Genomic DNA, 23,750 nt, shown 5'->3' with positions numbered 1-23,750 from the left:
CTGCCCTCAAGAGAGCAGTCCACACCATTTTATGTATCATTCTTCCTTCTTTTTTCTCCCTCCCTTTCTCTCTCTCTTCTCATAATCCTCACCTAAATCCTCCTCCTTTTTATTCTCCCTAGAAACAAAGTATACCAGTGAATGAAAGAAATATTCCAACCCTGGTTTGGTTTAATTTGCAATACCCAAGCTACTTTGGATACTCCTATTTGAAAAGGTTTATGTAACTGAGCCATTTATGGTAATTCTCTAGCAGTTTCCTAAATAAAAACTTTAGTATAATATGCTACTTTAAATGAGGTATGTAACTTTGTAAAGCTGGTTATAATCGAGTTTCTTATAATTAAACTCCTGCAAATAATAGACCATTTCTACTAACTCATATAAGTAATTTCATATTTTTTTCCATTGTGTTTTCAGCCTAGTTACACTACAAAATTATTTTATATATTTAAAAAAATTTTTAATTTTACAGACACTCACCCTTCCCTGGTAAACTCTAATCATCTTCCTATCTCTGCAAATATGCTAATTCTAGATATCTCATATAACTGACATCATTCAATTTGTGTCCTAATGGGTCTTGCTTATTTCACTGAACATAATTTTTCAAGGTTCTTTCATGTTGCAGTGTGTCTCATAACTTCAGTTTTTCTTATGACCAAATAATATTCCATTGGTATAACTACCACATTGTGTTTATCCATTCATTTGTTGATGGACATTTGGGTTGTTTTCAACTTTTGGCTATTGTGAATAATTCTGCTTTAAACATTGGTATACAAGTACCTGCTTTCAATACTTTTGGGTATATACACAGATGTGGGATTGCCGTGTCATAATGCAATTCTATACTTAACTTTCTGAGGAACTGCCAAATTTTTTTCCACAGTGGCTGCACCGTTTTACATTCTCACCTCAGAGAGAAGGGAGAGACCAGCAGACGTTGCCATGTGCCTTGAGGATCACCAGCAGCCAGTCTTCAGGGAGAAAGCATCGCCTTGATTTGGACATTTTCACAGCCTCAGAACTGAACACTTGTAAGTTAATAAATCCCCAATGTAAAAGCCAACCCATTTCTGGTACATTGCATTTCAGCAATTTCATCAAACTGAGACAGCTTGGATGATGCTCTCTTCACTGTCCCTGGGCTCTGATGCCCTGAGTTTGGACACCCCACCACGCCTTGCTCTGCTGCACCTAATGGCTTTAGGACTGAATTGCAAAGACACAAAAGGGAAGGGAAAGAATAGGAAGGGGAAAGAGTGAACGTATCTTAAAAGGATCAATTTATTAAGGTGAATTGGGCAAATCCAGGCAATATTGCGAAGGCCCTGCAGAGTTTGGAGCAGGAGTGACAGGATCCACTGGATGAGGATTTAAGAAAGGTCTCACAGGCAGTGGGATGGAGAATGGGTGGGAACGGATCAAGTCTGGCGGCAGCATGACTAGCTATGAAGTGGTGGTGGTTGTCCAGGAGAGAGGTGAGTGTGATGGGGACTAAAGTACCGTCTGTGCTGATGGGGAGAAGTCAGCTTAAAAATCTTACTTAGAAACACTTAGGAAGTAGGCTTGGTGATGCTGGGGGGTGGTGAGACACATGGAGGAATCAGGGATGGCTTTAAAGATCTCTGGCCTCAGCAGCTGGGTGAGGGACCACTAGAGGGGGTGCAGGTGTGTGTGAAGTGGGGGTGGAGGAGTTCAGTTGGGGACATATTTAGTATTAGTTGCCTGTGGGACTCAACTTTCTATGCCTAGGACTTGGGGAGCTAATGTTACCTCTCTGTGCCTCAGCTGCTTCATCTGTAATATGAGAAGGATGATAATACTTTGGGAAAATGACTAATTTCTGTTTCATCCATTTAGTCTAGGAGCATGTTCTTGTTTTATACAGCAGAATGCTGTTTTTCTACCAGGTACTGCTTAGGTAAAATGGGAATCTCTCTACCTAAGCATATATCTGCTTGGGTTTACATACCAGCTTTTTGTATTTTCATGATGCAGCATGCGTTCCCCATGCTAAATAAAAATGAATAAATAAATTCAAGATAACAGGTGTGTATTATCACGTGTATGCCCTTTAATGGAAATATCAAAAGCCTGTCTCACTGAGAAACCCATCTTCCCACCTCACCACCACTCCTTTCAGGTCCTCCACACACTTCATCCCTGAGTCCCTCTGTCCCTCCATGGGGTGGGGGTAGAGCCTTTGGAAGCCAGTTTCTGTAACACTTCCCTTCTATGTAAAGTCATCTCCACTTCCCTGGAGGTTGCCTTGGGCTTGTTCAGTGCAGTCTGCCTGTGGGACTGTCAGACCACGAGGTCCGTCGTTAAGGAGAGATGACTGAGCTGGATATATGGATCTGGAATTCATCAGTGTATGGCTGCATAGCAGGGAGGTGATGAAGCCAGAGATTCCTGGATTCAAATAAAGGGTCCATCACTTATTCTCTGTGACTTTGGGCAGGTTTATCTCCCTGTGGCTCAGTTTTCTTATCTGTAAAATGACGATGATTATAATATTCTGGGGTAATTACTCATTTTTGCATCCTTCATTTAGACCACTAAAATTTTACCTTTTGAAAAAGTATGAAGTGCTATCCAAATATGGTTACTTCCTCAGTTAAAAGGTAATCTCTTTATCCACATACCTGCTTGGGCAGGCATGAAAGAGGCCTTGCTTAAGTTTACCACGTCGACAATGTTGAATTTCAACTGAGCTCTGAAAACGGTGATGCTTATGAATTCTCTCCCACCACTCACTGTTTGGGGATATGGCTTACCCCAAAGAACTACCATTTCCCTGTATGACTAGGATAATACTTGCTGGTCATTCTTTATTTTTTTTAAATAGTAAAATTTTAATGAGATTCATGCATTCTATTAATACACACATGCACGCAGACCCGTGGTAAGAGGCTGAAGATCTTCTTAAAGCCTTGAGTCCAGACTCCTCAAGGACTGCAGATAAAGATTTTGTTTCCCAGCTGATGTCCTCTTTTTGCTCCTGGCCCACCAATGGGCTGTGGGAACAACCTCCTCACTGCTCTGGACAAGGTCTGGAACTGTCTTCCCAGCCCTGAAGAAGTCCTCTGCACGCCTGAACAGCCTTGGAGTTCAGGAGCCTCGAAAGGTGTTGGCTAAAACTGCCGAGGGTTGAGACTCAGGGGGCTGCAGCATAACACCTCAATTCCCTAGATTGTCATCCAAGGCAAGGCCTCCATCTGTGCTCCAGCACTTAACGCCAAACAAGCATCCCTGCTGAAGGAAGTTCCAGCCAGAGCCTCGGGGCCTGGGGTTGGCCTGGCCTGGGGTTGGCCTGCCCTGGGGGGGGGGGGGCAATTTTCCTGTGGTTGAAGCCCACCTTGAACCGGTGGATGGAGGTGGATGGAAGGTTGTACTTGGGGTGTGGGAGAGCCATTCCACAGCTGTGGGCTTGACTCCCAAGGAGTTCAATTAATTTCCAGAGGTGCCGACCTCATCTATACGATGAGGACAATGATCTCCTGCTCTCTGAGGGCTGCTGCGAAGGTCTAGTATGGAGTGCATTGAAACACGTGGTGTAGAGGCAGTAAAGGGCGGCCACTGTTCATAGTTTTAAGCCACAAACTGATTTACCCATTGAAAAGAGACCCTTCCAGTCAACAGAAGTGAATGGGGGTGTGGGGTTGTGGGGCTGAGAGAGTGAATGGGGGGAAGTTTAGGGCTGGCTGGCTGGTTAGATGTGTCAGGGAATGGCCGCAAAGGGTTGTTTTATTTTTTCCTCCATAAATGCAGTTTTATTGAGATATATTTACACACCATACAAACCATCCAAAGTATACAATCACTGGCTCACACTATCATCAAATAGTTGTGCACCAAGACCACTATCAGTTTTAGAAAATTTTCATTACTCCAGAAGAGAAATAAAAGTGAAAGAAGACAATCCAAATCCTGCCATACCCTTTATCCTCCCTAATCTTGACCATTGTAGGAATGGAGAATGGGGGTATCAATCCCACTACCTTTCACATGCTAAGCAAGCAATTTACCATTTGAGCTAATTCCCCTCATACTGGCTTTTGTCATGAATTCCTTCTTTACCTGTGAGGATGTCAAACACAGACCTTTCCCATTTTGCCTGACCCTTCTGAAAGGCTGGACAGTGACCCTCCAACTCCCCATTCTCTGTCTCATGAATTTTTAACAGACATTAGTTATTTGTCCCCCTGAAACTAGCTAGACACATAAACATTTCCTGTTCAGCTCACGGACTGAGACTGCCCCAGATTGCAAAAGCAATCCCAACTGTATGTCATACAACCTCTATTTGTCTAATCCTCCCTATGGAAGTATAACACAAAGCCATCCTACCAAGACACTTGGATCTTTGGATACCAGGTGCTCTTCCTGTTGAAATATCCTTAATAAAATCAATTTCCCTACTTTCAGTTTATATGCATGTATTGTGTATGCACTCGCCTATGCAAACAAAAATGAAAAACAGTAAATAAACATTATCAAATAGCAGAATGATGTAGCCACTGTTGGAAATGGTTTGGCACCTCCTCACAAAGTTAATTATAGAATTACCATATGGCCGACAATCCCACTTCTATGTATATACCCCAAAGAACTGAAAGCAGGGACTCAAGCAGATAGCTGTACACCAATGTTCATAGCAGCATGATGCAAAATAGCCAAAAGGTGGAAATAACACAAGTGGTCCTTAATAGATGAGTGGATAAACAAAATGTGGTATACACATGCAAAGGAATATCAGTCATGTAAAGGAATGAAGTTCTGATATATACCACAACATGGATGAACCACGAAGATATCATGTTGAGTGAAATAAGCCAGAGACAAAAGGACAAATATTGTCTGATCTCATTTATATGAAAAAAAAATCTAGAATATGCAAATCAAGAGACAGAAAAAAAGATTACAAGTTACCAGGGGCAAGATTGGGGGAGTTAATTCTTACTAGGTACAGAGTCTCTCCTTGGGGTAATAGAAAAATTTTGGTAATGAATGGTGGTAATGGTACCACAACATTGTGAATGTAATTACCACCACCAAACTGTTTATTTAAAAGTGGTTAAAATGGGAAATTTCATGTTGTATATATGGCACCACAATAACAATTAAAAATAATTAACAGTTTAAGCAATGCAAAACAAAACCAAAAAATCAATTGGCCATAGATATGTAGGTCTATTTCTGTACTTTCAATTCTATTTCATTGGTCAGGAGGAAAGGTTTTAGGATCAAAAGGAAATGAAAAGGCTTTTGGTTTCAACTTGGATCTGTAAAGAGCTGAGAAAAAGAAACTCTCAGCCTTATGACAGAAAAAAGGTGGACAGTCAGCAATAAATGCTTTTGTGGGAATTTATCAGAGAACTGAGATCACAGGACAGATGGCCATTCTGAAATGGAGAGAAACAAGTGCCTGCAGAAAGACACAGGGCCAAAGCATTTGCTCACTTGGGGTAGAAGCCACCGGATGCTATATCAGTTGGCAGGAACACTAAAGTAGTGTGCCACAGTCATGAGGGGGTTTCTACCCGTTTACCAGGCTTTCATAGGGAGAATGGGGAGACTCTAGAGAAAGCTCCCTTCCTGCCCCCATGGTGCTGGCTAGGAAAGGGGAACTACAAGTCACAATGCCTAGGCCACCTAGACCATGTGCATTATAGAACCAAAGGCTTAGTCTGCAGGGGGAAGTGTAAGGCTTCTAGGCTTTTTGAGGGACTAGGTCCCAAGTGTGAGATCTCAGTTCCCTGGGAATTTGCATCCTAGGGTATGAGGTCTATGAACCATTTGAGGTTCTGCTTCCTAGTATTGTGAAAGCTTTGAATACTTGGAGGATATGCTTCCAGGTGTGAGCTCTCTGAGGTATTTGGGAATTGCTGACCCCAATAGGTCCTGAGGTGATTGGGAATCTGTGTCACAGGGTGTGTGGTCACTGAGATGCCTGTGTTTCTGACTCAGGCTGCGAATTCTTTGGGATTTGGGGGAGTTTGGGACTCTGATTTTCTGGAATGAGGTCTGCAGGCTGTTTGGCTGTGAGGCTTCTGAATACTTTGGGGTTATACTTCCTAATGTGTGATATCTCACACTTTCTAGAGTGTGGGTCCTCTGAGCCGATTGGTTTATTTTCAACCAGGCTGCAGTTGGATTTCCATGTTTGTGAGGTGTTTGATATTTGGAGGGTCTGTGTCCCTGACTGTGGACATCTTTGAATTTTTAGGTTCTTTTCTTGAATTTGAGGCCACGTTGCTGTTCCAAAGTGCATTTCCCCGTGTGTCAGGTTTCTGAGTTGATTTAGCAATGAAGTTCAAAATGTAATGTCAATAAGCTTTGTAGTGTCTCTTTGCCGGATGTTAAGCATTTGAGTAATTTTGAGAGTCTGTATTCCAAGGTGTGAAATCTCAAAGGCTGATGGGGCTAGTTTATCATATGGTGATATTAGCTGTTTGGGGGCTACTGTGTCCCAAGGTGTGAGATCTCTGAGCTGTTTGAAGCCCTTTGTACAGGTTCTGATGTCTTTAATCTGTTTGAGAGTCTCTATATCATGGCTTGCAGCATCTGAGTTAATTGGGTCTTTGTTCTATGGAGTGAAATCTCTGAACTCTTTTGTAGTCTTTGTCCCATAGTATGAAGTTTCTGATGTTTTTAGGGATCTGTGTCCAGGGTGTGAAGTCTCTAAGCTGTTTAGGGCCCTGTTCTCTAGACTGTGAATTCTCTGAACTGATTTGTTTATTTTTTACCTGGGTGTGAGGCCTCTGAGCCTTTGGGGTTCTGCTATCCAGGATGTAGGGATCCTCAACCCTTGTGGGACTCTTTCTCTGATGGTGGGATTTTGATACTCTGACTGTTTGTGTCCCTGAGTGTGGAGGCTCTATCATTTGAAGTGTTTGATTCTTGTTTACTCTTCAGAGGTATGTTTCAGACTTCTAAGATGATATAGTGCCTATGTCCAGAATGTGAGGTCGCATAGCCGTTTGGGTGTCTTTACAAGATATGTGGGTCTCTATATCTAGATGTTTGGTCTCTGGGGTTGTTTAGTGGGATTTTATTATAGAGTGAGATATATCTCATATTTGCTGTATTGTTTTATCTAATCCCTCTGTCTATGAATTCATCCATCTATCTGCCTATTTATGTATCTATTTTCTAAACATTTGAGAGTAGTTTGTATACATCATGATTCTTGAACACATAATACTTCCATGTACATTTCCTAAGAACAATGATATCACTTATTTAACCATCTAAGAAAACTATCAAGTTCAAAAAATTTAACATTGATATAAAGCTCAGAGTTATATTCCAATTTTTTCATGTCCCAATAATGTTCTTTGGAGTCATTTCTCTTCTATTACTAGAGCCTGTCTAGGATTACATATTGTATTTGTCATTGTCATTAGTTGCTGTTATTTGTTTGTTTGTTTTTAATTATGGATACATAGATACACATGACCTATGGATCTTGGTGTCCCCTGGGGCCCTCCTTCGTCTCTCGAGTTCTCCTCTCCCCAGACTCACCCTGGCAGGTCTGTAGGACAAACCCTTACAGGAGTCTTAATGTGAATCCTTCTGTTTAATCAGCAGTCCTTCTAATAAAGTAAATGAATGAATGACAAAGAAACATAGTGAATCTAAGGGGACTCTGCTTACAGCAGGTGCAGCCTGTATACCACCATCCAATCCGTGGTTCCAGAGCAAGCCTCTTTTCTTCCCCACCCAGAAGGGATGGAAATACAAGAGGAAATTACCTCTTGCCCAAGCCCCTTCACCAGACTCTGAGTTCCCCCAGGCCCTTTGAGGGTCAGACGACTTTTGGACGCCCTGTGATGACAGGTCAGGGTCTCCCCACTGCACCCCACACCCCGTCTTTGGGACAGTCTCACGTGGCACATCTGATCTAGGGTGGAGGGCACAGAACTCAGCATGATACACGTGCATTACAGCCTGAGTATGTCAGATACTCGTATTCCCACTTCAGGGTGGAGGAAATTAACACTGGGAGATGAAGATGTCTTAACCCCAGTCCCACAGCAGATCCTTCAGTAGTGTGTGGTCAAAAACTTATTTTAGAAACTGCCTTTAAAGCCTCGCATTGAGAATGGGTACCTCCACCCCGGCAGACCCCATTGGTGGGTCTTGCCCAATCACACCAGCAAGCAGTTCACTGGCAGCTGCCATCCCACCCGGACTGATTCATCTCCCCCACAGTTGTTTATTCCGAGTCTTTCTAACTTGACCTGGGGGGGGGGGGGCGCTGAGGGGAAGGGATTATCACACTGTCTCCTTGTCTTCCCTATTTGGGTTCTGGGGAAGTGGCTGGAGAAACTAGTCCAACTCCTGGGTTGTGTCAGGCTGGAGAGCTGGCAGGCTCATCGAGGGCCAAGCCCGGGGTGTCTGCCTCTGAGGGCAAGCAGGGCCGGGGTCCTCCATCTCGCTCCTTTTAGATGGAGGGGTAGCGAAGAGTCCCCAAGGGAGAAGACTGGCTCCGCCTACGCTGTCTGAGCCTAGTTTCTCTCCATTCCCGCCCCCGTGCTGGTGGCGTCTGTCACTCCTCTCTCACTCTGGTGCCAGCTGGCTCTCCCTTCCTCACCTTCCTCTACCTGCTTGCTCCCCTGCCTTCCTTCTGACTGTCCCTCATCTACTTCCCTTCCTTTCCCACTTCCCCCATTGCTCCCTTCCTTTTTGCCTTGCTCGATTTCCATATCGCCAGTATATGTCGTCTCTGGCCCACTTCCCCCACCCCCACCACCCTCCCCAAAAAAAGAAACAGAAAACTGGCCCTATGATGGCTTCACTAAGTCTGCAGACGACTCCCAGCTTTCTAGCTCACGTGCCTGGGTGGCTGTGAAAATCATGAGGAAATTCTTCCAAAGCAGAGAAGGGAAAGTGGATATAAGTGGAACTGACACTGTGTACCGATCATAACATTTATTGATTCCATCATAAGATGCAGGTTTACTGCGCTGTCACACATATGCATTCATTCACCCAGCAAGCACTGCCATCTGTTCTGCCCCAGGCCCTGCATTGAGTTCCAAAGATGTAGAGATCAGAATAGATCCCTGTCCTCTCAGGAGGGTGTGTTGGTTTAAATGTGGGCAGACAGAGCTGTGGGAGCCTGAGGAAGTGCATCTCACCATCCTGGGGGTTATCCTTGGAATAGGGTTGCTGGATTTAGCAAATGAAAATACAGAATGCCCAGTCAGATTTCAATTTCAGGTTGACAACAAATAATTTTAATATAAGTATTTCCCAAATATTGCATGGGACATACTTACACTAAAAATTATTTGTTGTTGACCTGAAATTCAAATTGAACTGGGCATCCTTTATCTTATCTGGTAAAACTATAAGGTGACATCAAGTTGTGTAGTGTTGCTGGAAAGTACAATATTACACAGAGTGGGGCATACACTGAGGCAAGAGAGTCAGCATGCTTAAGATTATGGGTTGTGTTAAAGGTGAGGGGGATCATGAAGGGGCTCAAAGCAAGGGGTAACATAACATTCTTCAAAATTTGATCTGTACTTGTTAAATCGTACTTTGAAAGTTATCAATTTCTGTATCTATGTTATATTTCACAAATTAAAAATGTTAAGAAAAAAAGCAAGGGGTAACAATGAGATTTGGATTTTAGGAAGAGGCTTCTGCTGGCTTCTGGGAGGAGGATTTTTTTAATGCAATTTTATTGATATATATTCACATAACATATAATCATCCAAAGTGTACAATCAGTTGTTCACAGTATCATCATATATTTGTGCATGCATCACCACAATCAATTTTTGAACATTTTCATTACTCCAAAATAAAAACTAAAAATAGTAATAAAAATAAAAACAAAAGTAAAAAAAGAACACTCAAAACTTGGGAGGATGATTTTAAGAGGAACAACAGTGGAATTCGTCCAGTTACAGTAGTCCAAGTAAGACGGAGGAGGTGCCTGATTCAAGAAGTATGTAAGAGTTTAAATCAATAGCACTTGGCAATTGATTAGATGGGGTGATGAGGGCATGAGTCCCACGGTTCTGGCTTGGATACTGGGGAGACTGGATGCTACCAACTGAGATAGAGATTGAGTTGAGTTTAGAACATGTTGTTTTGGCGGAGCCTGTGGTGGTTTTGCGCCTCTGCTACCGTCTTCTTTCCCCAGACGAAGTAACTCGAGGCGAGTCCTAAGGTCCCAAGGCAGCAGACGCAGGCCCCGACCTCCCCCAAACCAGAAGGCCCGCCTCCTGGGCCCCGCCCCACGACTCCCCTCGGGCCGAACCGCCCCCCACCCTGACCAATCCGCGAGCGCCCGCGCAGACCTGGTTGTGCCGCGGTTCCCTGCAAGATGGCTGCTGGGTGTCGGAGTGTGAAGGTAGACCAGCGTTCGTTCCTGCAGCTTCCCTGGCTGGGACGTCGCGGCCGTGCCACTCAGGGGAAAAAAGCGGCGCTGGGAGGAAGGGTGATGCTCATCTAGGCCTGGTAGTGTGGCGATTGGGCTCGGGAGGTGAAGGTCAACACGCGGATGCACGCATGGTCCCATCGGTGAGGGGAGGAGGCACACTTAGGTCATACCGCAGGGGTGACTAGAAGCGTGAAGGAGCACTTGGAAGGGTGGGAGTGGTCCGGACAGTGAAGCAGCTAACCGTGTCCGTCTTCGCAGGGCTTGGTAGCGCTGATAACCGGAGGAGCCTCGGGCCTAGGTCTGGCCACAGCGGAGCGACTGGTGAGGCAGGGGGCGGCTGCTGTGCTTCTGGACCTGCCCAGCTCGGATGGGGAGGCCCAGGCCAAGAAGTTAGGGAGCAGCTGCACCTTCGCCCCCGCCGACGTAAGTGGGGTCACCTCCCCTCTTCCTGCGTTGTTTGAGGTGCCGAACACCGGCCAGGGAACCCGTGGGCCCCCCTGGCATAAGGTTGCCGTTTATGTGGGTTGTGGCCCCATGTCCTTGTCCCTTTCTGCCTGAGTCTCCAAGCAGTGTGGGGGCACCTGTGGTAGGAATATCTAAAACCGGGATTCACAAGCATGGGGGGTGAGAATGGGACATATCAGAATCACCTGGAGGGGGTTCCTGTAGTTTGAACGTGCATATCCTGTTCTGTAATTTTATATTTAGAAAGTGGAAAAAGTTCTTTTCATGAAACCAACTGCAGAAAGTAAGCTTGATGAAATAATCTTAGCAGGTAGGGATAGAAGAAAGGTAGTTTATTTTTATATCAGTAATTCTCAAAACAGGGTTGTGTTTGTGTTCTGATCCATGGTAGTGCAGAATTTCCAGGGTTATAGGAATTGATCAACAGAGGCTGTGGATTTGAAGAAGATTTTGAAACACTGCCCTAGAGGACCTAACCTTTTCACCTTAAGTTTCACCACAACCCTTTTGGCCTGTCTCTTGTTTAAGCTTCTCCTCTCACCCTAATTTTGGGCCAACTTCACCCTCCCCCCAGGTTCAGTAGTGAGAGAGAGTCTGTGTGCTGGGAGTTGCAATATCTTCGACCTTTCTCCCTTTGAAGGTGACCTCAGAGAAGGACGTGCAAGCAGCCCTGACTCGAGCAAAAGAAAAGTTTGGCCGTGTGGATGTGGCAGTCAACTGTGCAGGCATTGCAGTGGCCAACAAGACGTACAATCTAAAGAAGAGGATGGCTCATTCCTTGGAGGACTTCCAGCAAGTTCTCAGTGTCAGGCCTTGGAGGATCTCTAGGGGTTGGATTAAGAGGGTTTGGCTGTGGGTCCCCCCACAAGCTTTGAGGGGTCAGAATGTTGCCTGTGTCTCAGGTCTTACCTCATGTTTCTACCCATTCTCCAGGTGAATCTTACAGGGACGTTCAATGTGATTCGCCTGGTGGCTGGCGAGATGGGCCAGAATGAACCAGACCAGGGAGGCCAACGTGGGGTCATCATCAACACTGCCAGTGTGGCTGCCTTTGAGGGTCAGGTGTGTGAGCAGGGGCAAGGCTTATGCCCCCTCAATGACTTATTTGTACCTCCCCCATCTTTGATCCATTCCTTTTCCAGGTTGGACAAGCTGCATACTCTGCTTCTAAAGGGGGCATAGTGGGCATGACACTACCCATTGCTCGAGATCTGGCTCCCATGGGTATCCGGGTGATGACCATTGCTCCAGGTAGACATATCCCCTCCCTTCTGCACTTAGGATTGTGTGAAATCATGGGTAATTGAGAGGGGAACAACCTATTCAACAGCAGCTCTCTATCTCTCGGCCCTCGGGAAGTACCAAGAAGTAGGGCTAAGGTGAAGAAAAAACAGGTAAAAGGAAACCAAGTGTGGTTCCCTGACTCTGGCTGTCTTACCTAGGCCTGTTTGGCACCCCACTGCTGACCAGCCTCCCAGACAAGGTGCGTAATGTCTTGACGAGCCAGGTGCCCTTCCCCAGCCGACTGGGTGACCCTGCTGAGTATGCTCATCTGGTACAGGCCATCATTGAGAACCCATTCCTCAATGGAGAGGTCATTCGGCTGGATGGGGCCATCCGCATGCAGCCCTGAAGGGAGAGGCCAGAGATGGGGAATGGGGAATTAATGCATAATTGTTGTGAGGTTACTTTTGTGGTGATTGGAAAGTTCTGGTAATGAATGATGGTGAGAGTAGTGTAACATTGTGAATGTGCTTAATCCCACTGAATGGTATGCTTGGATGTGCTTGAATTTGGAAAGTTTATGTTGTAGATATGTTTCCACAATGTAAAATAAAAGGAGCAAGTAAAGAGACATGACAATTCAGTGCAATCCATGATCCTGGATGGATCTAATAATGGAGGAGAAAAGGCTCAAAAGGGCATTATTGAGACATATGAAGAAATTGGAATACCAACTAAGTTGTATGTCAACGTTAAATTTCTTGAATTTGACAGCTGTACTTGAGAGTCCTTGTTCTTAGGAAATGTAAAGGAAGTATTAAGTTTTCGAGGAGCATGATGTATACAGCCTACTCTCAAATGTTTAGAAAAGAGGTAGAGAGAAGAGAATGAATTACATAACAAATGTGCCAAAATGCTAATATTTGGTAAATCTGAGTATGTGGGTGTGAGGAATGTTAGAATTCTGTATTGATTTGGGAATATTTTTGCAACTTTCTTGTAATTTTGAAATTATTTCAAAATAAAAAGTTTAGGGAAAAAAGTGGTTGACGAGGTAAAAATGGTTGTCTCTGGGGCTGGGACTTGGGGTGGGGAGGAACAGGCATGAACTTTGCTTTTCACCATAAGCCCCTGATGAGTGTGGGACTTATTCCCATGGTCATGAATTCCTGTAATAAAAATATCTGAAGGAAAAACCACTCACACAGGCCACACCAGAGAGTTAGTTCCTCTTCTTGTGTTGAAGCTTAGCTCATGGCTCTTGGTGTCTTGGAAAAGCTCCACTTTGAGGTGAACATTGCTACCCCTTATCTTCACTCCCTGCGCCCCACCCCCACCTGCAGCCCCAGTCCCCCGAGAGAGACCGCCCCACTGCCCAAATCTTCCCCTGGATGCCTGATTGCCAAATGACCACATTAACCAATGCCTAGGGAATTTTCCCCCATGATTTTGCTTTGAACTTTGCTGTAATGAACTGGCCTAGACTCAGTTGAAGATGTTCTAGTACAAAACTGACATTTCCCTCAAATCCTCAGAAATTCAGCACATTGATTTTTCTGCAAATTAGCTCTCATCAATCGGGTTCTAGGAAACTTGATAGTTTGGTGAATTAGTCATTTAGTCAGTTGAGTTTTTAAAAGAAGGTGTTATCTTTTGGTTAAAAACAAAAACAACAAAAACAAAAACAAGAGGAAATAAGAATATAGACATGTATCTCCTTATTTTTGCAAAGAGAAATACAGGAAGGATGTTTTAGTTTCCTAGGCTGCTCAAAGCAAATAGCACGCAATGAGTTGGGAATTTATTAGCTCACAGTTTTGAGGCTAAAAGAAAGACTAAATGAAGACGTTATTAAGGTGATGCTTTCTTCCCGAAGACTGGTGTTCTCAGGCTGCCTGCTGGAGATCCTTGGTCTTTAGCTGGTCATATGACAACGCACAAGGTGGTGTCTCCTGGTCTCTGTTCTCTTCTGGATCTGTTGAATTTCAGCTTCCCACTTCCCATGGCTTTCTCTGTCTGAATTTCATTCTCCTTATAAAGGACTCCAGTAATAAGATTAAGATCCATTCATACTGAGGTGGGTTACACCTTAACTGAAGTAACCTCATCAAAATATCCTACTTACAATGGGTTCATGCCCATGGGAATGGATTAAGAATATGTTTTTCTGGGGTAGATAGGTCCAAACCACCACAAAGGATAAACCAAAAATGAATATGGTTGGTGACCCCAGGTTGAGGGTGGGCATTTGGGAACACTGAGAGCCCCTGTCTCTGCCTCTTTCAGGGTCTCTGTGTTGGGGAGGGAGCAGGGACACCTCCCTGGGAGGACTCTAGGCTTGCCCCCACTGCAGGCTGGCAGAGACTCTTCTGGGGTTGACAGCACCTCCATACTGCTGAATTGGGCAGACGTGGTTAGGGCAAAGTCCATGCCCAGCTCTCTGGGTTTGAGGCCTGCAGGAATCAGGAATGTGGCAGGGAGTGAACCAGCCTGGGAACTACTGGGTTTTGGCTGGCCTGTCATTGTTGACCTCACTGGTTCTGTGACTTTGCCTTCAGCCCAATCTGTTCTGTCCTCCTCAGGGCCACGGGCAGCAAGGCCAACAGCTGGGGGTGGGGGCAATTGGGGCCCACATCTAATTCCAGGGAGATCTTTTAGTCAATCCAACTGTTGCTGACAGGGCGATGCAGAAATGAAACACAGACACAAAGTGAAGATTTAAGGGAGCAGGGGACCCACAGCATCGTGTGCCAAGTGGGTGCTAATGTACCTGTGCTCCAGTTATTTATTCATTTGTTACACAAAGCAAGACTATGCTACATGATCAAAAGCATGCAGGGTCTCTCAGATGTCAATCTTTACATCCTGCTGCAGATAAGAAGGAACAATCTGGGGTCAATGGTTAACGCTGCTGTCATAGTCACAAGACACATATCTTTACAAGGTGTGCCTGCACGGCATTCCATGCAGGCTTGTGGCCCAGCATTCCAGGCCACGACCCCGGACATGGTCTAAGTGACATGAAAGGCTTGGTTCCCCACATCCAACCAATTCTTTATTGAGCACATACACTGTTATAGGTGCTGGGGACACCACGGTGGAAAGAAAAAAAAAAACAGACATTAATCCCCACCCTTGGGGAGCTGCCATTCTGCTGGGGGCAAGAAACAGAACAAACAAATCTATACACTAAGGCAGGTGGCGATTAATGCTCTGAAGAAAATGAAGCAGGGAGATGAAGTAGAGGGGACTGAGTGTGTGGGGCTGGCGTGGCGGGGCACTTACCAACAGTGATCAAGGAAGGCCTCCCTGAGATGACACGTGAGTCGAGACTGTCATGATAACCGGAAAGAGTCGGCTGTGCATGAATCGAAGCGATGGGTGCTCCAAACTAAGAAGTCAGCGTGGAGGTCCTGAGTTGGCCATGACCTTGTCTGGTGACAAAGATCCAATAAAGGCAGTAATGCTGGGGGCCCAGGTTTTGCCAGGCTCAGCACAATCTGGTAGCACAGGGGTAGAAGTGAGAAGAGGAAAAGAGATAAGGGAGAGAGGCTCTCCCGGAGCAAGGGGAGGTGTGGATGCTGGCAAGAAGGGCATTGGGCACAGGGTTAGGCATAGGTTTATGGCACTTGGGTGACTGCTGGGGTGGGCTAGGACAGAGTTGAGCTGAGAGTGCTGGGTAAGTAAGGGTTGGAATCAGGGCAGATGGGGACAGTTGGAAGGGTGGGGATATCCTGGACCCCTGGTGGACCCAGGGGCCACCTCACCTCCCTCTCTTCCTCTCTCCTTTTTTCCCTTCCTCCCATGAGACAGATGGACAGAAGCTGGAAAAACCCTGAGTGCATATAGCAGATGCCTTCCACCCAGTGGACTGCCTGACACCTGTAGTGCACACCTGAGACTTGTAAGATGGCAGCCTTGGCCTATAGGAGTGAGTGGGGAACAGATCCTAGATCAGGGTTTTCTTGGTATCTCTCTCTCTCTTTTCAGTCAGAGGCACAGACACATAATAAGAGACTATCACAGGCACAGCCCCTGAGTCACCCAGAGACACCCATGGACAGTGACCGTGCATTGCGCACACACAGACACACAGGCCCACGTGCTCTGACATATGGCAATAGAAAAGAGAGACACATGCAGACACAGTCACCCAAAGAACCAATACAGTGACCATGAGTCACTCAGAAAGAGACACAAGTCACAATGACCCACATGCCATGCTGATACACACAGGCACACAGCAAATGAACACAGACGTGGGAAAAGCCACACACAGGCTGACATACAGCAGTACCAAAGAGACATATGCAGACCCAGACACATATCAGTACAGACGTAGCCACCCAGATACACACACACACGCACACACACACACACACACACACAAGCAGAGATACTGAGGAACAGAAGGGCGAACAGACATGTCCACACATACCCAGACTCAGCCACAGAAACTCTCCTAAAACACACTGTCAGATATGGGCACACAGAAGGAGATATGGTCATACACCCTCAGTGATACCCAATGTCTCTCTTTTGGGAATGTGGTAACCATTGGTGATCACTGCCTAGACCCATGATTTCATTAGGAGCTGGGCTGGAATTTTGCCTGGTGAATAAAATGAAGTGAGAAAGTGACAATCAAAAAGAGGATCTGCAATTATGGTCCATAGATTTTAAACTGGGTAAGCAAGGACATGAGGACATGAGAGGTATGGAAGAGTGTAAAGGGAGCAGAGTCAATACATTGTGAGGTCCTCATGGGGTTGAAAGGGAAGAGAGCTGGAAGGAGAGGAAATGGTGGTCAAAGAGTGAAAACCTTGAAATAAAGATTACAGAGAGGCTGCAGTTATTGATAACCGCAAAGTCTATGGTACAATGATGGGTGTGGGTCGCTAAAGTGGGGTGTGGGAAATATCAGTGGAGGCAAAGAACTCAAGAAACAGAGAGGCCATAGGATTGAAAGATCATCATCAGTGTGGATTTTGAAATCACCAAGAATTCTGCACAAGACAGATATCGGAGACTGACAGTTTACTAGAAATAAAACCCAGCAAAAACAAAAGGAAGTCATGAGATGCTTACAAATGTGAGGAGAAGGTGGCACAGTCTGATGCTTGTCCTCAAAGGAGCTGGGGAGAAGGGAGGGGGCATGGATGGGGGGAGCAGGGTATGAAGTGCAAGGAGGACACCTATGCCTCCTGAATCACTGGTATGAGAGCTGTGAGACAGAGAGAAAAATAGTGCTTGAGAGAGCTGCAGAGCTGTCAAGGAATGTCCATGTTTCCACTGGAGCAAGAACATGAACTCAACCTTTGGAGAAAAGGTTGAAGATACAGGGCTTCTGCTAATAACTGAGTTTGAGTTCCAGAGTACAAAGTCTCGGGAGATGGCTCACCAAAAAGTGTGTGGGGACTTCCACTTGCAGCCATGATGGAGTAACAGGGACCAGGATTCACTGCCTTAAAAATCTAAAAAAACAGACAAAATATATGAAACAAAGGATAAGAATAAGGACAAATGGCATTCAAAATACATGAAACAGCGGTTTCCAGACATCAGACAACAGAAAATATGGGATCATGACCCCTGAGAGAAGTGAGACAAATGAGTGAACTATGTGATCGCCTGGAAAGAGTTTCTAGGTGTGGTACAGGGAGGTGGAACTTGAAAACAGCCCGGTGGTCTCCCTGAGTTCAGCACATGCATTGAGGAAACTAAATGAGGCCAGGGAAAGGCCACCGAAAAGGACCAGGAGGAACAATCCTAAGAACCAGTAATAATGGTTCATCTTCACACCAGCTACAGTGACAAAACCTCCTAACACATGAGGTATTGAGTAGAGAACTCAGAAGTGTACTGCCTCACCACTGCATTAACTCTAGGCCACTGGTCAAATTAGCCCTAGACTAAAGGCTGCTCAGATGCTGCCTAAAAAGCTTTAAAAGCACGGATCAACTTGATTAATTGTGTCCCAGAATAATGCCAAGAATTTTTTTTTCTAATTCGGCACCCAACAAGGTAAACTTCACAATGTGTGGCATCCAATAAAACATTACCACACATGCAAAGAAGTAGGAATATACAATCCATAAAGAAGAAGAAAAACAACCATAGAAAATGAGCCAGAGGTGACCAATGTGATAGAATAAGTAGACAATGACATTAAAACAGTTAGTATACATATAGGCCGTATGTTCAAGAAAGTGGGTGAAAGCATAAACATGGTTGAAGTAGAGCACCCATGGATGATGCTCCCCCCTCCCCTGGCCATACAGAGCTGAGATCCAGTCCTTGGAGAGGATATAGCTGTGTCTCATTGAATGGTAGAACTTGCTGGAAATTTGCTCTTGGTAACTTACCAGAAATCCATCCTCTAGGCTGCTAGAAGAAGGTGTCTCACTAGAGGCACTCTGCTACAAAACTGCCTGGAGAGAGGGTGCCAGAGGAAAGTTGCTGGCCACTGGGTGCTGCTGGCTGCTGCTGGCTGCCACGTAGTGCAAGAGATGGAAAAGGCAGAAGCTGTGAGTGCTTTCAGGAGCCAGAACCCCTCTGCTACCAAATCATCCAATGAGCATTTTGGGGGAACTTGGCCAAAATGTGCTACTAGCCACCATGCACAGAAGGAGTTAGGCACTGGAGAACCTGGAGCACTGCAGTGTGCTGGTGCTGGAGAAGGCTGCACAAGCTGCAGGAACCTGCTGTGTGGGCACACTGGGACCAGGAAGCAAAACCTTTTTCCTTCTGTAATGTCTCTACAGTGTCTCCTACTGGCAAAGCTTCAGTGCCAGTTAGCAAAGTAAAAATATTTACATGGCCTGTGTCCATTTTTGCAGAGCAGCACAAAGGGTGAATTTGAAGCAGAGAGGCAAAAAACATTAATTGGCCCAGTTTACCCCTATGACAACTCAACTTACATATGCACCCTTCTATACACACTTGAGTTCTTTTACAATAACAAAACAACTCTTTATTGCTCCCTAATAAGGTATAGCTATGGTTGACAGTTGAGGCCCTGCTTCGATCAAGACGGCAGAGTGAGATGCTTCAGGACCCTATCTCCCCCCCACAAGCTCTGAACAACCAGCAAGAGCTGACAGAAACATCTTTCTCAAACTGTTTTTAAAACAGTTATAGGGCTACAGGTTTAGGGTGATCACCAAATCAAGAAAAAGCCTACTTAAAAGCTATAGGATCACAGGGCACCCTGGCTGGCCTGTTCCTCACTCCTCACTGACTTGGCATGGAGCCAGCCTGCACTCCCAGAGCAGATCTCTGGCTCAGTTCTGGAGGGAACACAGTAACCCTCATGCATATACTGGGAGCATACATGTCTCACCCAATCTGTCTGGTGGTGGCATGAAGGACACACTGTCCCAGAACTTGTCCTGTGTGTAGAAGGCAGTTCACAGAGGTCTCCTAAAGAACACTGTAGGAGAGCAACTAAGTGGCTGCCTGATGCAAGGGATTGATGTTTGTAGGACATACAGTGCAGTGCCTGGGATTGTATGGAAACTGTTTCCTAAGGAAAAGGGAAGATTTCTATCCATGTAAATAGGGGAATTCCTAGGCCACAGGTACTTGCCTAAGACGAGACATATGCACTGATACGATCAGCCTTGCCCCTATGCTTTAGCCCAGAGGTATTCTCTGAAATCATTGTATGGATAAGCGCTGAAGGAGAACACTCAGTACAGGTCAGTCTGTAAAGACTAGGAAAGGTGTTTTCTTTTTTTAGCTCCCAGCATTCAAGGAAAGCTCTGTCATAACATTAGCTGGATACAATCTTAGGGAACAGATGCCTCAGACACTAAACTCCAGTTATAATACTTCAAAATACCAAGATATCCAGGTTGCAACAAAAGATTATGAAACATACAAAGAAAGAGGAAGTGATGGCTGAGGCAAAGGAGAAAATTAAAGCATTAGAAACCATAAATGAGTAGTACCAGAACTGGGACTTACTAGATGAACACTTTAAAAATGATCCTACACATGGTCAAAAAGCTAATGGAAATCAGGAAAATGATAGATGAACACAAAAGAATATCATCAGTAGAGCGATGAAAATTATGAAGAGGAACCAAACAGAGTTAAATATCACAATAAGAGGAATTTAAAATTCCCTAGAGGGATTCAACAGCATATTAGAGCTGGCAGAAGAAAGAATCAATAAACTTGAAGATAAGACAATTCATCCAGTCTGAGGACCAGGAAGAAGAAAGAATGAAGAAAAGTGAAAAGAGCCTGAGGAACCTGTGGGATAGCATCAAGTGTACCAATATATGCATTGTGAGAATCCCAGAAGGAGAAGAGAGAAAGGGGCAGAGAGAATATTCAAAGAAATAATGGCTGAAAATGTCCTAAATCTAACAAAGGCACAAATATACACCACTAATATGGCTCAACAAATTCCAAACAGGATAAATCCAAATAGGCCCACACCCCAAAGTTTTATAATCAAATTGTTGAAAGCCCAAGATAAAGAGAGAATTCTGAAAGTTGCAAAACAGAAGCAATGAAAAAAATAGAAAGAGAGAGAAGCAACATGTTGCATACAAGGGTGTCTCAATAAGAATAAGTGCCAATTTCTCATCAGAAACCATGGAGGCAAGACAGCAGAGAGATGACATTTTAAAGTGCTGAAAGTAAAAAAATTGCCAAGCAAAAATTCTATATCCAGAAAAACTGTCTTTCAAAAATGAAGGAGAGGGGACTCCAGAGTCTGGTGGCTGCCAGAGGTAGGTAGGTAGGTAGGTGTGCGGGGTAATGCTGCCTCGGGTCCGGGGGACTCTACATCTCTTTTCTCCTCTCTTTCCACCTGGAGCCCACGATGCCTCAGTATCAAAACTGGGAGGAGTTCAGCCACGCAGCCGAGAAGCTCTACCTCGCAGACCCTATGAAGGCACATGTGGTTCTCAAATATGGGCATTCTCAAATATAGGATGTGTTTGGACAGAGAATAATTTATGTAACTACATGGGATATTCAAAAGCTGAGAGACCTTTTTTTTGTACTTTGTTTTTTTAATGTTTTATTGTTATTTAATGTTTTTATTGATTCTTTCTTCTGCCAGCTCCAATATGCTGTTGAAGCCCTCTAGGGAATTTTAAATTTCTCTTATTGTGATATTTAGCTCTGTTTAATGGGAGTCTGTGTATTAAAGTAACAGATGATTTAGTTTGTTTGGTGTATAGAACAGACCAAGCTCAAGAGATAAAGAAGATTGAGAAATTCCACAGTCAACTAGTGCGACTTATGGTAGCCAAGGAATCCGGCAGTGTTGCCAGGGAAACAGACTGAATGGCTTGAAATGAAGACTGTTTGTCATATTCTTAGGAATTAAAAAATATCTTTTGAATTTGAGGATGTGTTTGGAAAGAAAATAATTTATGTAACTAAGTGGGATATTCAAAAGCTGAGAGACCATTTTTGTACTTTGTTTTATAATGTTTACTTTGGAGAGCTAGGAATGTAAATGCTTTCAGTTAGAAAACCTCTATTTATTTTTGGAAATTGAACATGAAATGCATCTATCTTAGAAACTTTTTGCAGATTATTTGATGTTAGGCAAAATATATAATTATTTCTTTGGTAAATTTGTATCAGTAATTTGAAAAAAAATATCGAGGAGCCTGTCTTCCTTCAATTTAGTTCATCTGCCTTTAAAAGAAAATTAAAAGTAGCCATTTTACTGGATTGATAATTCTTTTGGAGCATAAAAATCTGTGCTGTTGATGACCAGTAAATATATAATATGGTAACTAGGATTAACTATGCATAGTAATACAACCAATTAAGTATAGTAGTGTAGTCACAATTATATCTAAAGGTAATTATGAATTACAAGTATTCCTTTACCTTAAACTTTCCAGATTTAAACTGTGTTTTTTTTTTAAATTCAGTTTTATTGAGATATATTCGCATACCATACAATCGGCCATGGTGTACAATCAACTGTTCACAGTACCATCATATAGTTGTGCCTTCATCACCCCAATCTATTTTTGAACATTTTCCTTACACCAGAAAGAATCAGAATCAGAATAAAAAATAAAAATGAAAAAAGAACACCCAAATCACCCCCCCCCATCCCACCCTATTTTTCATTTAGGTTTTGTCCCCATTTTTCTACTCATCCACCCATACACTGGATAAAGGGATTGTGATCCACGAGATGTTCACAATCACACTGTCACCCCTTGTAAGCTGCATTGTTATACAATCATCTTCAAGAGTCAAGGCTACTGGGTTGGAGTTTGGTAGTTTCAGGTATTTACTTCTAGCTATTCCAATATATTAAAACCTAAAAAGTGTTATCTATATAGTGTGTAGGGATGTCCACCAGAGTGATCTCTCGACTCCATTTGAAATCTCTCAGCCACTGAAGGTTTATTTTGTTTCATTTCACATCCCCCTTTTGATCAAGAAGATGTTCTCAATCCCACGATGCCAGGTCCAGATTCATCCCTAGGAGTCATATCCTGCATTGCCAGGGAGATTTACACCCCTGGGAGTCGGGTCCCACGTAGGGGGGAGGGCAGGGAGATCACCCGCCAAGGTGGCTTAGTTAGAGAGAGAGGACCACATCTGAGCAACAAAGAGGCACTCAGGGGGAGACTCTTAGGCACAATTATAAGCAGGTTTAGCCTCTCCTTGCAGCAACAAACTTCATAGGGGCCAGCCCCAAGACAGAGGGCTCAGCACATCAACCCGTCAGTCCCCAATGTTTGTGAGAACATCAGCAACAATCCAGGTGAGGAAGTCCAACACCTCTGCATTCTCCCCCAGCTCTTCAGGGGGGCCCTGAATATATATTTTTATTCTCCACCCAAATTACTTTAGGATGTGTTGCTATTTCACTCTAATCTATACAGACCTACCATAGCTCACTTCCTATTCAAAGTTCCATGTAATTGTAGCTAAACTGTGGTTTTGAATGTAAGGTATTTGTAGTATCATTAGCTCACTGAGCTGTAATTCATTTGAATCCAATTTTCAGTGATCAAAAATAATTGCAATTCACAGACATTGGTACAGACTTGCTAGTCTCTTGGAAGGGGGCAAGACCCTAAATCAGAGCAAAATACAGTCAGTCACCTCTTAACCAGGCTTCTTCCAGTCACAAGTGTGCAGTCAGAACAGAAATAATACTAGCAAATACCGCATGGCCAGAAAAGCTGCCCCAGGGTACCATTTGGGGAAGGGAAATTTATGGTTTCTTTTTCTCCCTTAAAAAACAGACATATCCCACCACTCTTCCACTGTTATTCTTTCCTTGAACCCTAATACTCAGAAACTCTTGTGACATTAGCCAGCAGGGGCTTGTGGTTGTGTGAGCCATATATGGAAATCCAAGCAGGCTCCAGCCAAGGAGGCAGACAGACTTGGGTCTATTTTCCCCAACCTTTATGCATAGTAAATTTGAAATAAAAGTCCACTCTGGAAAAAAAAATAACTGCAATTACTTTGAATGCATGAACTGAATGATGGTCACTAACAACTGAAATCACCATATTACAGAAATATTTACTACATGTATCCTATCTATAATTTCTCAGAAGGGCTAAGGATTATTTGAACTGTTAAATCTTTGCATACCTGGGACACCCCTGCCCATTTTCTCTTTACTTAACCAAGGTGTTAAGCA

General features: G+C 44.2%; 2 protein-coding genes across 4 annotated transcripts; both read left to right on the top strand.

Moving 5' to 3' along the window:
* The first annotated feature begins 10,281 nt into the window (after positions 1–10,281).
* LOC119522897 (3-hydroxyacyl-CoA dehydrogenase type-2) lies at positions 10,282–12,703 on the top strand. 3 transcript variants are annotated; one of them, XM_037821600.1, is made up of 6 exons: positions 10,282–10,378; positions 10,667–10,831; positions 11,514–11,678; positions 11,807–11,935; positions 12,016–12,124; positions 12,316–12,703. In XM_037821600.1, the coding sequence occupies exons 1-6, from the start codon at positions 10,352–10,354 to the stop codon at positions 12,504–12,506; spliced, it is 786 nt and encodes a 261-aa protein (XP_037677528.1). In that variant the 5' UTR covers positions 10,282–10,351; the 3' UTR covers positions 12,507–12,703. The 3 variants fall into 3 exon arrangements, with proteins under 3 accessions (XP_037677528.1, XP_037677527.1, XP_037677529.1); XM_037821599.1 differs by having other exon boundaries at positions 10,343–10,465; XM_037821601.1 differs by lacking the exon at positions 10,282–10,378 and adding an exon at positions 10,522–10,548.
* Positions 12,704–20,933: 8,230 nt separating this feature from the next.
* On the top strand, positions 20,934–21,403 carry LOC119523819 (signal recognition particle 9 kDa protein-like). The gene is made up of 2 exons (XM_037822628.1): positions 20,934–21,034; positions 21,244–21,403. The coding sequence occupies exons 1-2, from the start codon at positions 20,934–20,936 to the stop codon at positions 21,401–21,403; spliced, it is 261 nt and encodes an 86-aa protein (XP_037678556.1).
* The last annotated feature ends 2,347 nt before the right edge of the window (positions 21,404–23,750 follow it).

Source organism: Choloepus didactylus, chromosome X, assembly GCF_015220235.1.
Source record: "Choloepus didactylus isolate mChoDid1 chromosome X, mChoDid1.pri, whole genome shotgun sequence".
NCBI classification, from domain to species: Eukaryota; Metazoa; Chordata; class Mammalia; order Pilosa; family Megalonychidae; genus Choloepus; species Choloepus didactylus.
This window is presented reverse-complemented; position numbering and strand designations above follow the sequence as displayed.